We start from the raw sequence: 13,101 nt of genomic DNA on the forward strand, positions 1-13,101 counted from the left end.
TAGTTCCATTTCCAACAAAGTTGTTCACTTTCACTCACTATTACAAACACTTTTGACTTTTTAAACTTTCCACTGATGACTGGGTGTAATGCGTATATGGCTTCAAATAAGCTATAAAAAATATGATCGATCGTGTTCTGGGCCATGTGTGAGAGGAATTTGCTTTGTACTCGGGTATACAAGTTGCTGAGAAATGGCTGCGCAATATTGGCATATAGGTCACCCAGTTTTAGAAATTCAAGTTTGGCAAAGCTTTAAGAACAAAGTTGCTTGTGAAGATCATTTTGAGAAGGACTGTTTTCAACGTGATCTTCAACTCCAAGCCGGACTACTAGAGTGCAAACCTAAATAAAACGACCAGTCTCTGCGCTTCGCTGATGTAGGGTCGGTGACTAGTCTCTGGGCTAACACTACCAATATGAGTAGAAATATTAATCGACATATGAGTTAATATTTTAACATTTATACATGGAAAAAAAGTTATCACGATGCTTTAAATTTACATCAACATCGTCCATACCATAAATAAATTTCACATATCGTTTAAATAGATTATCAGAAATGATATAGACATCTCATAGTACTGCAGTAAAATATATAGACATATCATAGTACTATTGCAGTGAAATAGAAATCTCATAGTAATGCAGTGAAATATACATCTCATAGTACTGCAGTGAAATAGACATCTCATAGTACTGCGGTGAACTAAACATCTCATAAAACTGCAGTGAAATAGACATCACATTGTACTGCAGCAGGGAAATAGACATATCATAAAATTGCAGTGAAATGGGCATCTCACAGTACTGCAGTGAAATGGACATCTCATAGTATTGCAATGAAATGGACACCTCATAAAACTGCAGTGAAATAGACATCTCAGTACTGCCATGCTGTAGTGAAATAGACATCTTATGGTACTGCTGCAGTGAAATAGACATCTCATGGTACTGCTGCAGTGAAATAGACATCTCATGGTACTGCTGCAGTGAAATAGACATCTCAGTACTGCCATGCTGCAGTGAAATAGACATCTTATGGTACTGCTGCAGGGAAAAAGACACCTCACAGTATTGCAGTGAAATAGACATCTCATAAAACTGTAGTGAAATAGACATCTCACAGTACTGCAGTACTTAAACTTTGAACGAATGTTGCATCACATTTACAAATCAAGACACCATTTATTGCCAAATAAAAATCAACAATGTTTTCATTCGGTAGCGTGAAAGTAAATAAGCATATAAAATAGATAATAAATATGATGATTTACCATTCATTTCTGATAGTACCAACGAATATTTCACAAATAAAATGTCTTTAAACACAATGTTCGCGCAGTCAGGTTGTTCGTGGTACTTTCCTCACCAGTATAAAAAAGTCTGAACCCCAAACTCACAATGTGAGTGTGCCACATACACGTACACGTCGATCGACATCCTTGCTAATTTTCCGTAGTTACCTCAACCGTTCAGAAAAGGTTGATGACCTCCGCTTCCATCATCGTGTTGTTGTCGTAGTAACGGCATCTGGTTGAATGCTAGACTCACAATCCCCAGACGTCTTCTCCCGTAGTAGATGCTAGAAATATAAGATCAAGTGTACAGGTGATTGTGAACATGATGTAACGTCTATGTAGAATTTAACACACGGATACTACACTAGTACAAATGTATTTGTAATTCACACTGGTATGATCTGTTAATTATCACACAACACTTGCACTAACAACCGTCTGTCTGTCTGTCTGTCTGTCTGTCTGTCTGTCTGTCTGTCTGTCTGTCTGTCTGTCTGTCTGTCTTCGAGCCTTTGTGATCTCACTGGAACGAAACAGCAAGAAGAGCGCAAACGTTAATTCGAAAATGTCAAATATACCAAGCAAACAACGTCTATGAATAAACACATCTATTATAAAGTGTAGTATTGTGTTCATATGTAAGGGGTACGGGAGGTGGGGGTGGGGGTGGGGCGGTGGTGGTGGTAGAAGAGAGCATCTCAGTCTACTATATAATTCATGGGATATGCAAATGATCAGTAACGGAAAACACTTTTGAAAGTTGTGATGCCATCCATACCTGTAGGTGGTCCACGTGTACCTTCAAACGAACAATCTCAGCTTTAAACTTTTGAATGTCGACTTCATTGTTGACAGTTGCTTCAGTAGTTGGTTGTAGCTGTGTACTAATATTCATGTCTTCTACTGAGTTTCTGTGAATGGCCCAAACCTGACAGAAAAATTAATGATATTATCAACATGTTCGTAAACAAACAAATGGTATCTGCACAACTTCGTAATACAACCCCAAAAAACGTTGCTAACAAAGTAAGTGACCTGTGGATCTGAAGTAACAATTGTAAAGAACGAAACACTTATCTAAGATAATAGGAAATAAAATTTGGCCCAAATCACAACTGGTGTGTGACCACAGTATACTAAAATGCATACATATATACCAACAGGTTAGTTTGATCACAGGGGAAAGAACGAATAATCAATTCTGAGGAGATAATATTTAAAACTTGAACTGTCGCACAAAAAATTGCCCACGTTGGGATAATAGAGTTATATACTGCATTGTATTGTATTGTATTGTATTGTATTGTATTGTATTGTATTGTATTGTATTGTATTGTATTGTATTGTATTGTATTGTATTGTATTGTATTGTATTGTATTGTATTGTATTGTATTGTATTGTATTGTATTGCATTGCATTGTATTGTATTGTATTGTATTGCATTGCATTGTAAAACTGTATTTGAAATATAGAGAAAATAATGTTAGAGATTAGGAAAATTGCGAGAACAAAGTTGTTTATTCGTCCTTTACCCTGTGGTTTGATCAAGGATTCATGTGGACATTTTCATTTGGGGTACAAAACAAAAATCAGCTTTTGTCATTTGAACAAATCAGAAGTAGATGTATACAATGTTTGATAGCCTACCTTTGGTACAAAGACTAATCCGAGAGTCGCTGTGTTACACAAGATGATACATGATGCAACCATACAGTACCTAATGTCAGCCTGTCTATCATCTAATACATTACTAATTGTAATGGTTAGAACTGACATCACCATCACGTTGTATACACAGAATCCTATCTGTTTGGAGTCGTTCAATCCGGGTATTTGTACTTTACGTGTTTCCCAAGCCAGGAATATCCCGAACAAAACTAAGATACCTACAAGACAGTGCAATTTATCCAAGTCAGCATCAATAGGGAACTTGCAATCCAGACTGAGCATGCTCAGACGCAACGGACTATGGGATTATCTGTGGTTATCATAATACCTAATCTGGAGCTACTGATAAAATGAACCTCCCACAATTGTCAGGGTTACTATGAATTGATCATTTGTGGTTACAAACAATGTATCAACATTGTTTACAATACTAATTGATTAGTATTTATTATCACTTTTCCCATGATGCAACATTCAACATGGCGGGTTTGCAAGTTCCCTATTCACTTAATGTTATTTCCAAGAAGGAATATATAATGCATAATTTCTTATCTTTTGTAAACACAGTTTTGGGAGTTTGACTCTTTATACATGCCAATACTAAAGTGACATCCACAACCAATGATACAACGCGTGTTATTTGCCAAATTATGCAAATAACGATGCAGGTCAAATCATGTCATAGTTCGAACCATAATAGTCAAATTCTATCATATTTCATGTCGCAAGGTCAAATCATGTCACTTCAGGTAATGTTACAGGGTCAATTATGTCATAGTTCAAACCAAAATGCAGGACAAACCACAATGCAGGTCAAATCATGTCAAAGTTTAAATGACAATGCAGGTTAAATCATGTCAAAGTTCAAATGACAATGCAGGTTAAATCATGTCAAAGTTTAAATGACAATGCAGGTCAAATCATGTCAAAGTTTAAATGACAATGCAGGTTAAATCATGTCAAAGTTCAAATGACAATGCATATCAAATTGTGTCATAGTTCAAATCCCAATGCACGTCAAATTGTGTCATAGTTCAAGTTATGTTACAAGGTCAAACAGTCTGAAAACTATTACAAGCTAGGTCAAATCATGTCAAGTATTGAACATCTGTTTACATTTCATTACCTTTAAAAGCGTATATCGTCACTAGCCACTTCATGTTATGAACAGACTCACAGGCTAGAAATCTTGGAATCAGTATTATATCATCCTCTGTTGGGTGTTCCTGTCAGTTCAGGGGAAACCTTGCATATTTAGTAAACAAACTTTGCAGAATGATAGATAGACAGACGGACAGACAATTAGACAGACAGACAGACAGACAGACAGACAGACAGACAGACAGGCAGGCAGGCAGGCAGGCAGGCAGGCAGGCAGGCAGGCAGGCAGGCAGGCAGGCAGACAGACAGACAGACAGACAGACAGACAGACAGACAGACAGACAGACATACAGACAGACAGACAGACAGACAGGTAGGTAGGTAGGTGGGTAGGTAGGTAGGTAGGTGGGTAGGTAGACAGATAGATGAACGGACTGACTGAATGACTGACTGACGGACTGACTGACTGACTGACTGACTGACTGACTGACTGACTGACTGACTGAGCTATTGATTGATGAGATAAGTATGAAAGACGAAGACATGTCAATGGATACATGTGTAAAATTGAAAAGAGATGACGAGAGGACACCGTTTATTTTTCTTGACAAGATCTTTCTCTTATCACAATCACCGTTATAGTTTTGATGAATGAAAATTAAACATCGACAGTAAATTTTATGAGATTACTAGATGAACAGAGCCAGTAATAAATGTAAGTTGGTGAGATAGTGTATAGGTTCCACAATCGTACGACACCTTGTTGGGGCGCCCTCACCCATCTCACAAAGAAGGCCGATGAGGGCGAAAAGACACAACGTATCGCATATAGTCTAGCATTTGTTGTGCAGTTTACGATTTTGAGTTCTGAAAACACTGATGTGTTTTTTTACGACAACCTTTAACATACCTCGGGTGGGAAAAACCGCAGCACAACCTTCTGTGAATCAAGAACCATCCAAATTGTAAGAATAGCGCCATCTATGGCCAAGAAACCGCCAACCATTGCAAACAAATGTCCGTCTTTTACGACCTGATAATGTTAAAGAACAATAAAATGTATTTATATAGAGCGCAAAGCAATAAACATATAGCGATATCCTGGGTTATATATTTAGGCCTAGTAGACTGAAAGATCAGCCGTTGTGGGCGCTCTTCATCAAGTCTAATATTCTTACTTTTTGCGAATGATTGACAATTTACGCATTAGCCAATCGTAGGCGTCGTGACATACTTGTCTGGATATGCTCCAACCAATTGTAAGCCTCGACCCATTTACGTACTAGCTAGCAAACTGTAGACTTCAATAATAGTGACACGCCCGACCGCTCGACACGCAATGTTTCTTAGATTGCTATTTTCCTAAGGATAACATCACACGAATGCTGCTATTATAAGCGTACGTTCACTATATACTGTGCTATGTATGCGTGTTTTAGATACAGGTAGAGGAAATATATTCACGTCACCTTTAGACAATTAATGAAACAACAATCTAAGAAATAGTGCGTATCCCTATGTAATGTACCAGCCAATATTATAGGTTTCGATACTGACTATTTTATACGTACCAGCAAACTACAGGCTTCGACACTGCAGACATTTACGCACTAGCCAATATTATAGGCTTCGACACTGACATTTACGCACTAGCCAATATTATAGGCTTCGACACTGACTATTTGCATAATAGCCACCTACAGGCTTCGACACTGATCACGACATTGATGCACAAGCCAATAGTAGGTTTCGACACTATTTACATACTAGCCAATATTGTAGGCTTCGATACTTACCTTTCTTTCATATTTCTTGTTTGTGAACAATACATGAACTCTCCATGTTTTACTAAACATACTGCCAAATGCAAGAGTAAAGCCAACCACCATAATCCAAATCCGTAACTGGGCAATATGAAAAAAAAACAGTCCCGTGAACAAGTTTGAATGGATATCAAATGTATCATCAACACCATGGCAACTATGAAGCAAATGTATCAACACCATGGCGACGATGGCGGTGTCATTAGAACACTCAAAAACATTGCTGTATGTTTGAGACTACAACGGTTACCATAGTAACACTACATGGCCATATTTGTATTGGTTCTTGAAAGTGATATTTTACAATTAGTTACTAGTTTATTGGGATCGATCGAGCCAAATGTATACCACTGTACTGGGTTCTACAGTATTTCTCATTAGTTACAGCATGTTGCACGATCGTATCACCAACTTAGAACTGCTGAAATAATGCACGTGATTATCCAACATTTACGCCTGGCAGTGTGAATGATTGCGATAATGACCATTTATCTAAAATGTAACGACTACAAGAAACGCGTGACAACGCGGTTACGCGGAATCTTAATATCTAACGTACCGCACACAACGAGTATCGTGAATAAACACAATATTTCTATACTGCAAACAGTAGAAGAGTTCCCTACAGACACCGTCCTCTTTGTGAAAGTGGAAAAATTAGTCCTGGTCATAAGAATGAATCAAAGGAAATATTGAAGAAAGCGAAATTAGAAAGACAAATAGGAATATTGTCATTATCAGTTTATGATTGTGATGATCGTCGATGGGCACTAGTCCGTAAATATTAAGGCCATTGTCATTCCGTTTACGAGTCCGTAGTGAACACAATACTATTGTTTAGGTGCCTTTCTCGGAAATTAAAAGCTATGTTGAAAAGCAATAAAACGACAAAACATGCGACGGAAGTCTTTCAAGCGATGCAACATGATGTGCGTAAAATTAATGATAAATGCCGTTTATTCTACTTTATTGAAATGGGAAAGGAATATTAATTTATTAACAGCGCAAAACAAACGCTAACACCGGTTGTTTGTTTTCGGGTTTTGATCCTCTATTTAGTGAAAGTTTCAACGCGAACACTAACGTTAATTACACACAAACGGAGCCGTTGATAGTTTATTAATGAGACCTAAAAGTAATCAATAATTGATTGTCGGTTGGTGGTATTTGTGGTATACAGACATCCTGTCTGCGTGTGTTGTAAACCTTGAGGCGGTTTAATGTCTTCTAAAAAGAGGCGATGATGTCTTTCTGATAATTTCACTAGCCAAAGAGAGATATTAGTTGGTGAAATTATCGATTTTCTAGTCCAATTTGTTGCAATGTTTTTAAAGACATACATACATACATACATACATACATACATACATACATACATACATACATACATACATACATACATACATACATACATACATTTGAATACGTCGTGATAATTACTGGAGTGAAATCATAGAAATGCACAAATTAAATTTGTTTGTCCAAAATATTTATAATTGGTTGGCGAAAATTATCTTGTGTTCATGTGGAACTTTCAACCAAGACCAAGGTGATTTTTGTAGGTCCTGTTAACATCAATGTTTCATGGAGAAAACAATACAGTATAAGTCACCTAACCTGAATCGGAATTTTCGTTTGAACCAACAAAACTAACAGCGCTACATTTTATCGTCTGGATCGACAAAAAATGAAGTACACATTAAATATATTGTGGGTTCGGTTCACCTATAGTACCCCAGACAAACAAAATGTATCAAATTATGTTCAATGGCAACACTGTTGTCGCACCTGACGATGGAATATAGCAGTGTTAGCAAGATTTTCGTTGAGTCTAGTCAGATACTGAAATGTTATGTAGCAGTATTAGAAAGACTTGGTCGCGCCATAGCGCCAGGCGATAAAATGTAGCAATGTTTGTAAGATGTTTATCAAGCCAGATGACGCTATTTTAGGCTAAACTGTTTTCTATTATAGCAATATTGACCAGATAAACGATAAAAGCGTCCACTACGTATACGTTATGAATATTTTGCCCATGCATAACAAACCAATAGAGTGAGCTAATAGTATTTGCGTGATGTTGCCTTTCTACGCGAACAATTATTTTTGAATCAGCGAGCCAATGATATTCACTTTGAATATGAATTTCGTTCTTTCACCTAAAGCTGAACGTGTAGAATGCGATTTTTTAACAAAAGTACTAGAGTAACATGAGAATTGCATGGGAAAGGAGACCACCCAAGCAGATGTCTTTATTGGGTATTTACTGCATCACAAAACTACAAGAAACGTGGAGAGACACGAAACGAGCGATTTATTGTTGCATGAACATCGCTTGAATAAACTCCCCTGACTTCTTATTCGTGTTGGATTCAAGAAAACGGTGGTATGTCTCACCAAGCACGCTATCGCCTTTTTAACCATTTACAAAGAACACATCTCGGCGAGAGAAACAACAAATAGCGTCAATGGCGTTGTAGCACAACTGTACTGAATGTTTATTCATTTTTCTTTTATTCCCTGTTGTTATCTTTGCAATATACGTGATCACTGGCTGTTGCTTTGAGTTTAAGTCGTACACACACACACACACACACACACACACACACACACACACACACACACACACACACACACACACACATACACACACACACCACACCACACCACACCACACCACACCATGCCTATAGCACTACTGAACCTTATAAAAATGCATCGACGGAGATAAGATTTTAAGTATGTCATTTGAGACATATATGAGATTTTCTGTTTCACATTGGCCATGAACTTCAGATTTTTTTGCTGTTATACGCCAGAGATCGACATTTGCTCTCTTTCGAGATGGTTTGCAGCTAATTGCAATTACAAGATATTTTGTTGTAAAAGGTGTTAGTTTATCGATGGAAACACATATGTCATATAGCTAGGTATTTTATCCTTTTTTGTATAATGTATATCTGGTTGTTTTCCAAAATACGAACAGAGGAGATTAGAGAACATAAGTCGGCCTCTGGCTCTTCCTCTTGAACTGAAAACAACGATGAAAGAAACCAATGACATTGTGACATTAAAAAAAAATATAATGAGCACTCGATGCTCGGGGCGAAATGCTCGACGACCTTCAACCTTAACAGCTATTTCCTTTTGATGATCGTGACTAAGGCGTCTTGAAATATTATTGAAAATGGTCTGTCCTATCACGAATCAGGACTTGATAGTCTACTTTTTCAGATTTTGAAAGAAAAACAAGCAAGCATATGTATGTATGTATGTATGTATGTATGTATGTATGTATGTATGTATGTATGTGTATGTATGTGTATGTATGTATACATGTATGTATATATGTCTGTCTGTCTGTCTGTCTGTCTGTGTCTGTCTGTCTGTCTGTCTGTCTGTCTGTCTGTCTGTCTGTCTGTCTGTCTGTCTGTCTGTCTGTCTGTCTGTCTGTCTGTCTGTCTGTCTGTCTGTCTGTCTGTCTGTCTGTCTGTCTGTCTGTCCGACCGACCTGCCTGTCTAACTATCGATGGGACCACAGTGGAAATAAGTTTTTAACTTTTCTGTGTTATCCCAGCACAATCAATAACGTTTATTTTGTCTGTTGTAATTGTTTTCTGGATACTGAATGTTTATTTTCTTGTGCTGAAATAAATCAAATCAAATCAAATCAAAATCGATCGACGTTACATTACTTAGTCACTAGTGCAATGAACAAAATTATATACTCTTTATTGTCAATTCTAGCGTTTGTTTTGTGTAATCTTTCAGGTATGCGAGTCCGATATACCACATGCTTCTACCTTATTTCTCCTTCATTGGGGACATTAAATGTTTCTTTGATTCATTCGAGTTGTGAAATGATTTTTACTTTACAACCACTCAAACTCATCATTAAAAAATTCCCGTCGTGGATAACAAACTGTCAATATCCCAATCAGACTGATTTCAAATTGACGTGATACCTTTATCCATGCAGCTTTGTCTAAGAAACTGTAAATCTAACCGTACCGCTGACGGTAAGGTAAGGAGAGGAGTCGACATCATAGGCAGCGTTTAGTAGAGCCGGGAACGGTCACAAAAGCCCCACGCATTCCTCATAAGCCCCCCCCCCCCCCCAACGCCAAAATTCTGAGATGTAAGAAGTAATCCGATAAAGTCTTAAGTTAACATTTGCACATCATTAGAATTTGATTACCATTTCAAAAACCCAAATAATTGGTCTTTTTTACTCTGATAATTGATGAAAAAAATAAGGTACATTGTAGTGGAATGCAGTCTTTTTCATGTTCCTCAGATCTAGAGTCCATGGTTGCTTTTTCGAAAAGAGACGCTCGTCCTATGCACAATGTAATACTCACGTTACACACAGTAGCCAGCTGATCTTCGTCCAGCGTATTAGAGTCCATACCAACTAAGATTACAGACAGGTACGTCAACAAGCATCCCAATATCATCAAATTATTCAAACGAGGTGATGACATTTTAATAAATCTAATTATAAAAAAATGGAAAAAGATTATTTAGACAGGTTTTTCGTTAAATTGGCGCAGTAGACTTTATTTTCGGTTGACGTGAATCTACACATTAACCATGCATACCGCCCATTTCATGCTAATGTTGACTTACTCTGTTTGGTACAACTAAACAAAAAACAATAAGAAACTCCACATGCAGCACTTTAAGATGGCGTGCAATTTCTTTCTACAGTTTGTCTAAATGAAATATATTACACTGCAACTAGACGCAGACACGCGGGCGCCATTTGATGTCTGCATTTGTTGGCTGAATGGCGGCATGTCAATTCATTTTTAGACAAATTATCGCAAAAATAAACTGCATTCATGTAGCAAGTGTGGTTTCTGTTCGTTTTCTGCACGATTGTTTCAAACAGAGCCAGTGAACACTAACATGGCACGGGCTGTAATGCAACTAAATCTTATTTGGTTACATTGCTGAGTCGATGGAGGTGGAGAAAATATGGACGTACACATCTTAGTAACTAAACTGTTTTGACACGATGCCATGATTTTCACTTTCTGTGATGAATAGTTTGCATAATTAATGATACTTATCAGTATCTGGTGATGCTTCAACCATGTTGTTGATAAGAATGTAAATTTCTGTAAATAAACCAATTTATAGCTGGAAAATGCGTGTTTATCCCATATTTGCGTGCACGAGACCGTCGTGCTATGAACAAAAGTGACATAATATACCTTTATTCGAAATTCTCTTTTTATTGGGAGAGATGGTTTCAGGCTCTATCATGAGAAGTGGGTGTCTGCTTTCTGTGACGAATATTTTGCATAATTAATGATATTTATCAGTATCTGGTGATGTTTCAACCATGTTTCTGTAAGAATCTAAATAAACCAATTTATATCTGGGAAATGCGTGTTTATCCCATATTTACGTGCACGAGACCGTCGTGCTATGAATAGAAGTGACATATACTTCTATTCGAAATTCTCTTTTTATAGGGAGAGATGGTTTCAAGCTCTATCATGAGAAGTCGGTGTCGACTTTCCTTCAAACTTCATTTCACTTGCAATATTCATGTACAAGCAATGCGTGAATGCACAACAATTTCTTATTCAGTTTATATCTGCATTAATCATACCTGAATTTCTGATGTATATTCTAACAGTTGAAAATTATGATTCAATATGCTTTAATTCTTAATTTGAGATAACACAAGGATATTTCAATACGAAACAGAAGTAACCATGGAAACCCATTTACAGACTGTATCCCTTTATGTGACACATCAAAACATTGCAACATATAGGAATTCAGCCATTGATACTAAAGTTTATATGGCGTATTTCTAATAAAATTATTGCCTCGTAATTATGTCTTGTCAGTAAGCATACATTGTCAGCAGCTATAAAGAAATCCTCCGAAAAAGTTAAACAAAAATAGCGATTAGCGCTAAAAGACGTGGTTCGGAACAAATGAAGCGAATAAACGGAGATTAAACGGAGTTCTGATAAAATTCTTAAATCTAAGGTTACTTTTATCAGAAATACCACTTTTCATTATCTTCAACCACTACCACAGTGTATAACTTCTAAAATGAAAAAGTGAACATTTGCCATACCTAAATCATTTTATAGAAATTGCGCTTAAAACCCTCCAGGCTTGCGATGTTACATAAAAAATATGTCATTTTTGATATGCGGCAATTTCACTCTTGCTTATGACTCGGGATTTTTTAAAATGATGAATACCAGAAATAGAAAGGAGCTTTTATATGCTCGGTGGCGTTTTATTTCGAAAAAAATACTTTTTCAAATTTCTAATCGAAAAACCTACGCAAAATATAATCACCATGTAATACAATGGTTTGCCTTTTTCGTTTAAAATGTTGAACATATTGATCTAATAAATTGGAGGACTCGCGTCAATAACATTGATATTCTTATGAACTCTATTCTTTGCCTAAAGATATGTCGCATGTTACTCATATTGTAAAGTTCATTTGATTTGCAACCGCGACATTTTCCTAAGTCGAAAAATGCTCAAGGCGTGATGAGCTTGGTATCTCTTTTGTGTTCAATACATTTCATCTAACCCGTTGAATAATTAAATAGATAGTTAACATACGTTTCTGTACGATTAGTTCAAATTTTAACGATCGTACTGAAACGGATGTTAACTTGATAATACAGGAAGAGCATCGTACTTAAGTTTAATGATCGTGCATAGTCATTCCTCTTGAGTAATAATCATGCTCTTTCCGCCTTTTTTTTTCAATTTGAAGTACAGTGTCATATTACGTGCATTTAGTGTTGTGTAGAGTAAAAACACTTCGGTTTCTTTGGGCTCTTAATGAATGTTTCCCTACTGATTTCACAAGTCATGTTCAAGTAGGCGCTTATTAAAGTAAACAGTATTGTTTTGGACAGAGAAAGGCTGACAGGCAGACGTTCACCAATCTACACATTAAATAACTTAAAGGAAGATAATTTTCCTTCAAACGATAAATTGATGACGCAATGAATGCCATTATAAGGTTACCCTGGGATCCGCTAATATGCTCGCTAATATGATAAAAGCATGTACAATGTGGAAGTAATGGAACCCTACATTTAATTCACAATTTTCATCCAGTAAACCCGAAGTTGTAAGCGTGAAAGGCATTTAGAAGGTACTGGAATCAGCGCACTGGGAGATCTTAGAATCCCATCGACGACATATTGACA

General features: G+C 36.9%; 1 protein-coding gene across 1 annotated transcript in view; it reads right to left on the bottom strand.

The window, feature by feature from the left end:
- Window positions 1–1,503: 1,503 nt before the first annotated feature.
- LOC144446181 (gamma-aminobutyric acid type B receptor subunit 2-like) overlaps window positions 1,504–13,101 on the bottom strand; it is a 34,229-nt gene continuing 22,631 nt past the window's right edge. Inside the window, exons 9-15 of the mRNA XM_078135935.1 lie at window positions 10,255–10,387; window positions 5,867–5,974; window positions 4,981–5,103; window positions 4,096–4,195; window positions 2,949–3,187; window positions 2,079–2,228; window positions 1,504–1,584 (exon numbers count right to left, since the gene is read on the bottom strand). Of these exons, the coding sequence (XP_077992061.1) occupies window positions 1,504–1,584; window positions 2,079–2,228; window positions 2,949–3,187; window positions 4,096–4,195; window positions 4,981–5,103; window positions 5,867–5,974; window positions 10,255–10,387 (934 nt within the window). The remainder of the gene's footprint in view (window positions 1,585–2,078; window positions 2,229–2,948; window positions 3,188–4,095; window positions 4,196–4,980; window positions 5,104–5,866; window positions 5,975–10,254; window positions 10,388–13,101) is intronic.

The sequence above is a fragment of the Glandiceps talaboti genome, chromosome 15 (genome assembly GCF_964340395.1).
Source record: "Glandiceps talaboti chromosome 15, keGlaTala1.1, whole genome shotgun sequence".
Classification (NCBI taxonomy): domain Eukaryota; kingdom Metazoa; phylum Hemichordata; class Enteropneusta; family Spengelidae; genus Glandiceps; species Glandiceps talaboti.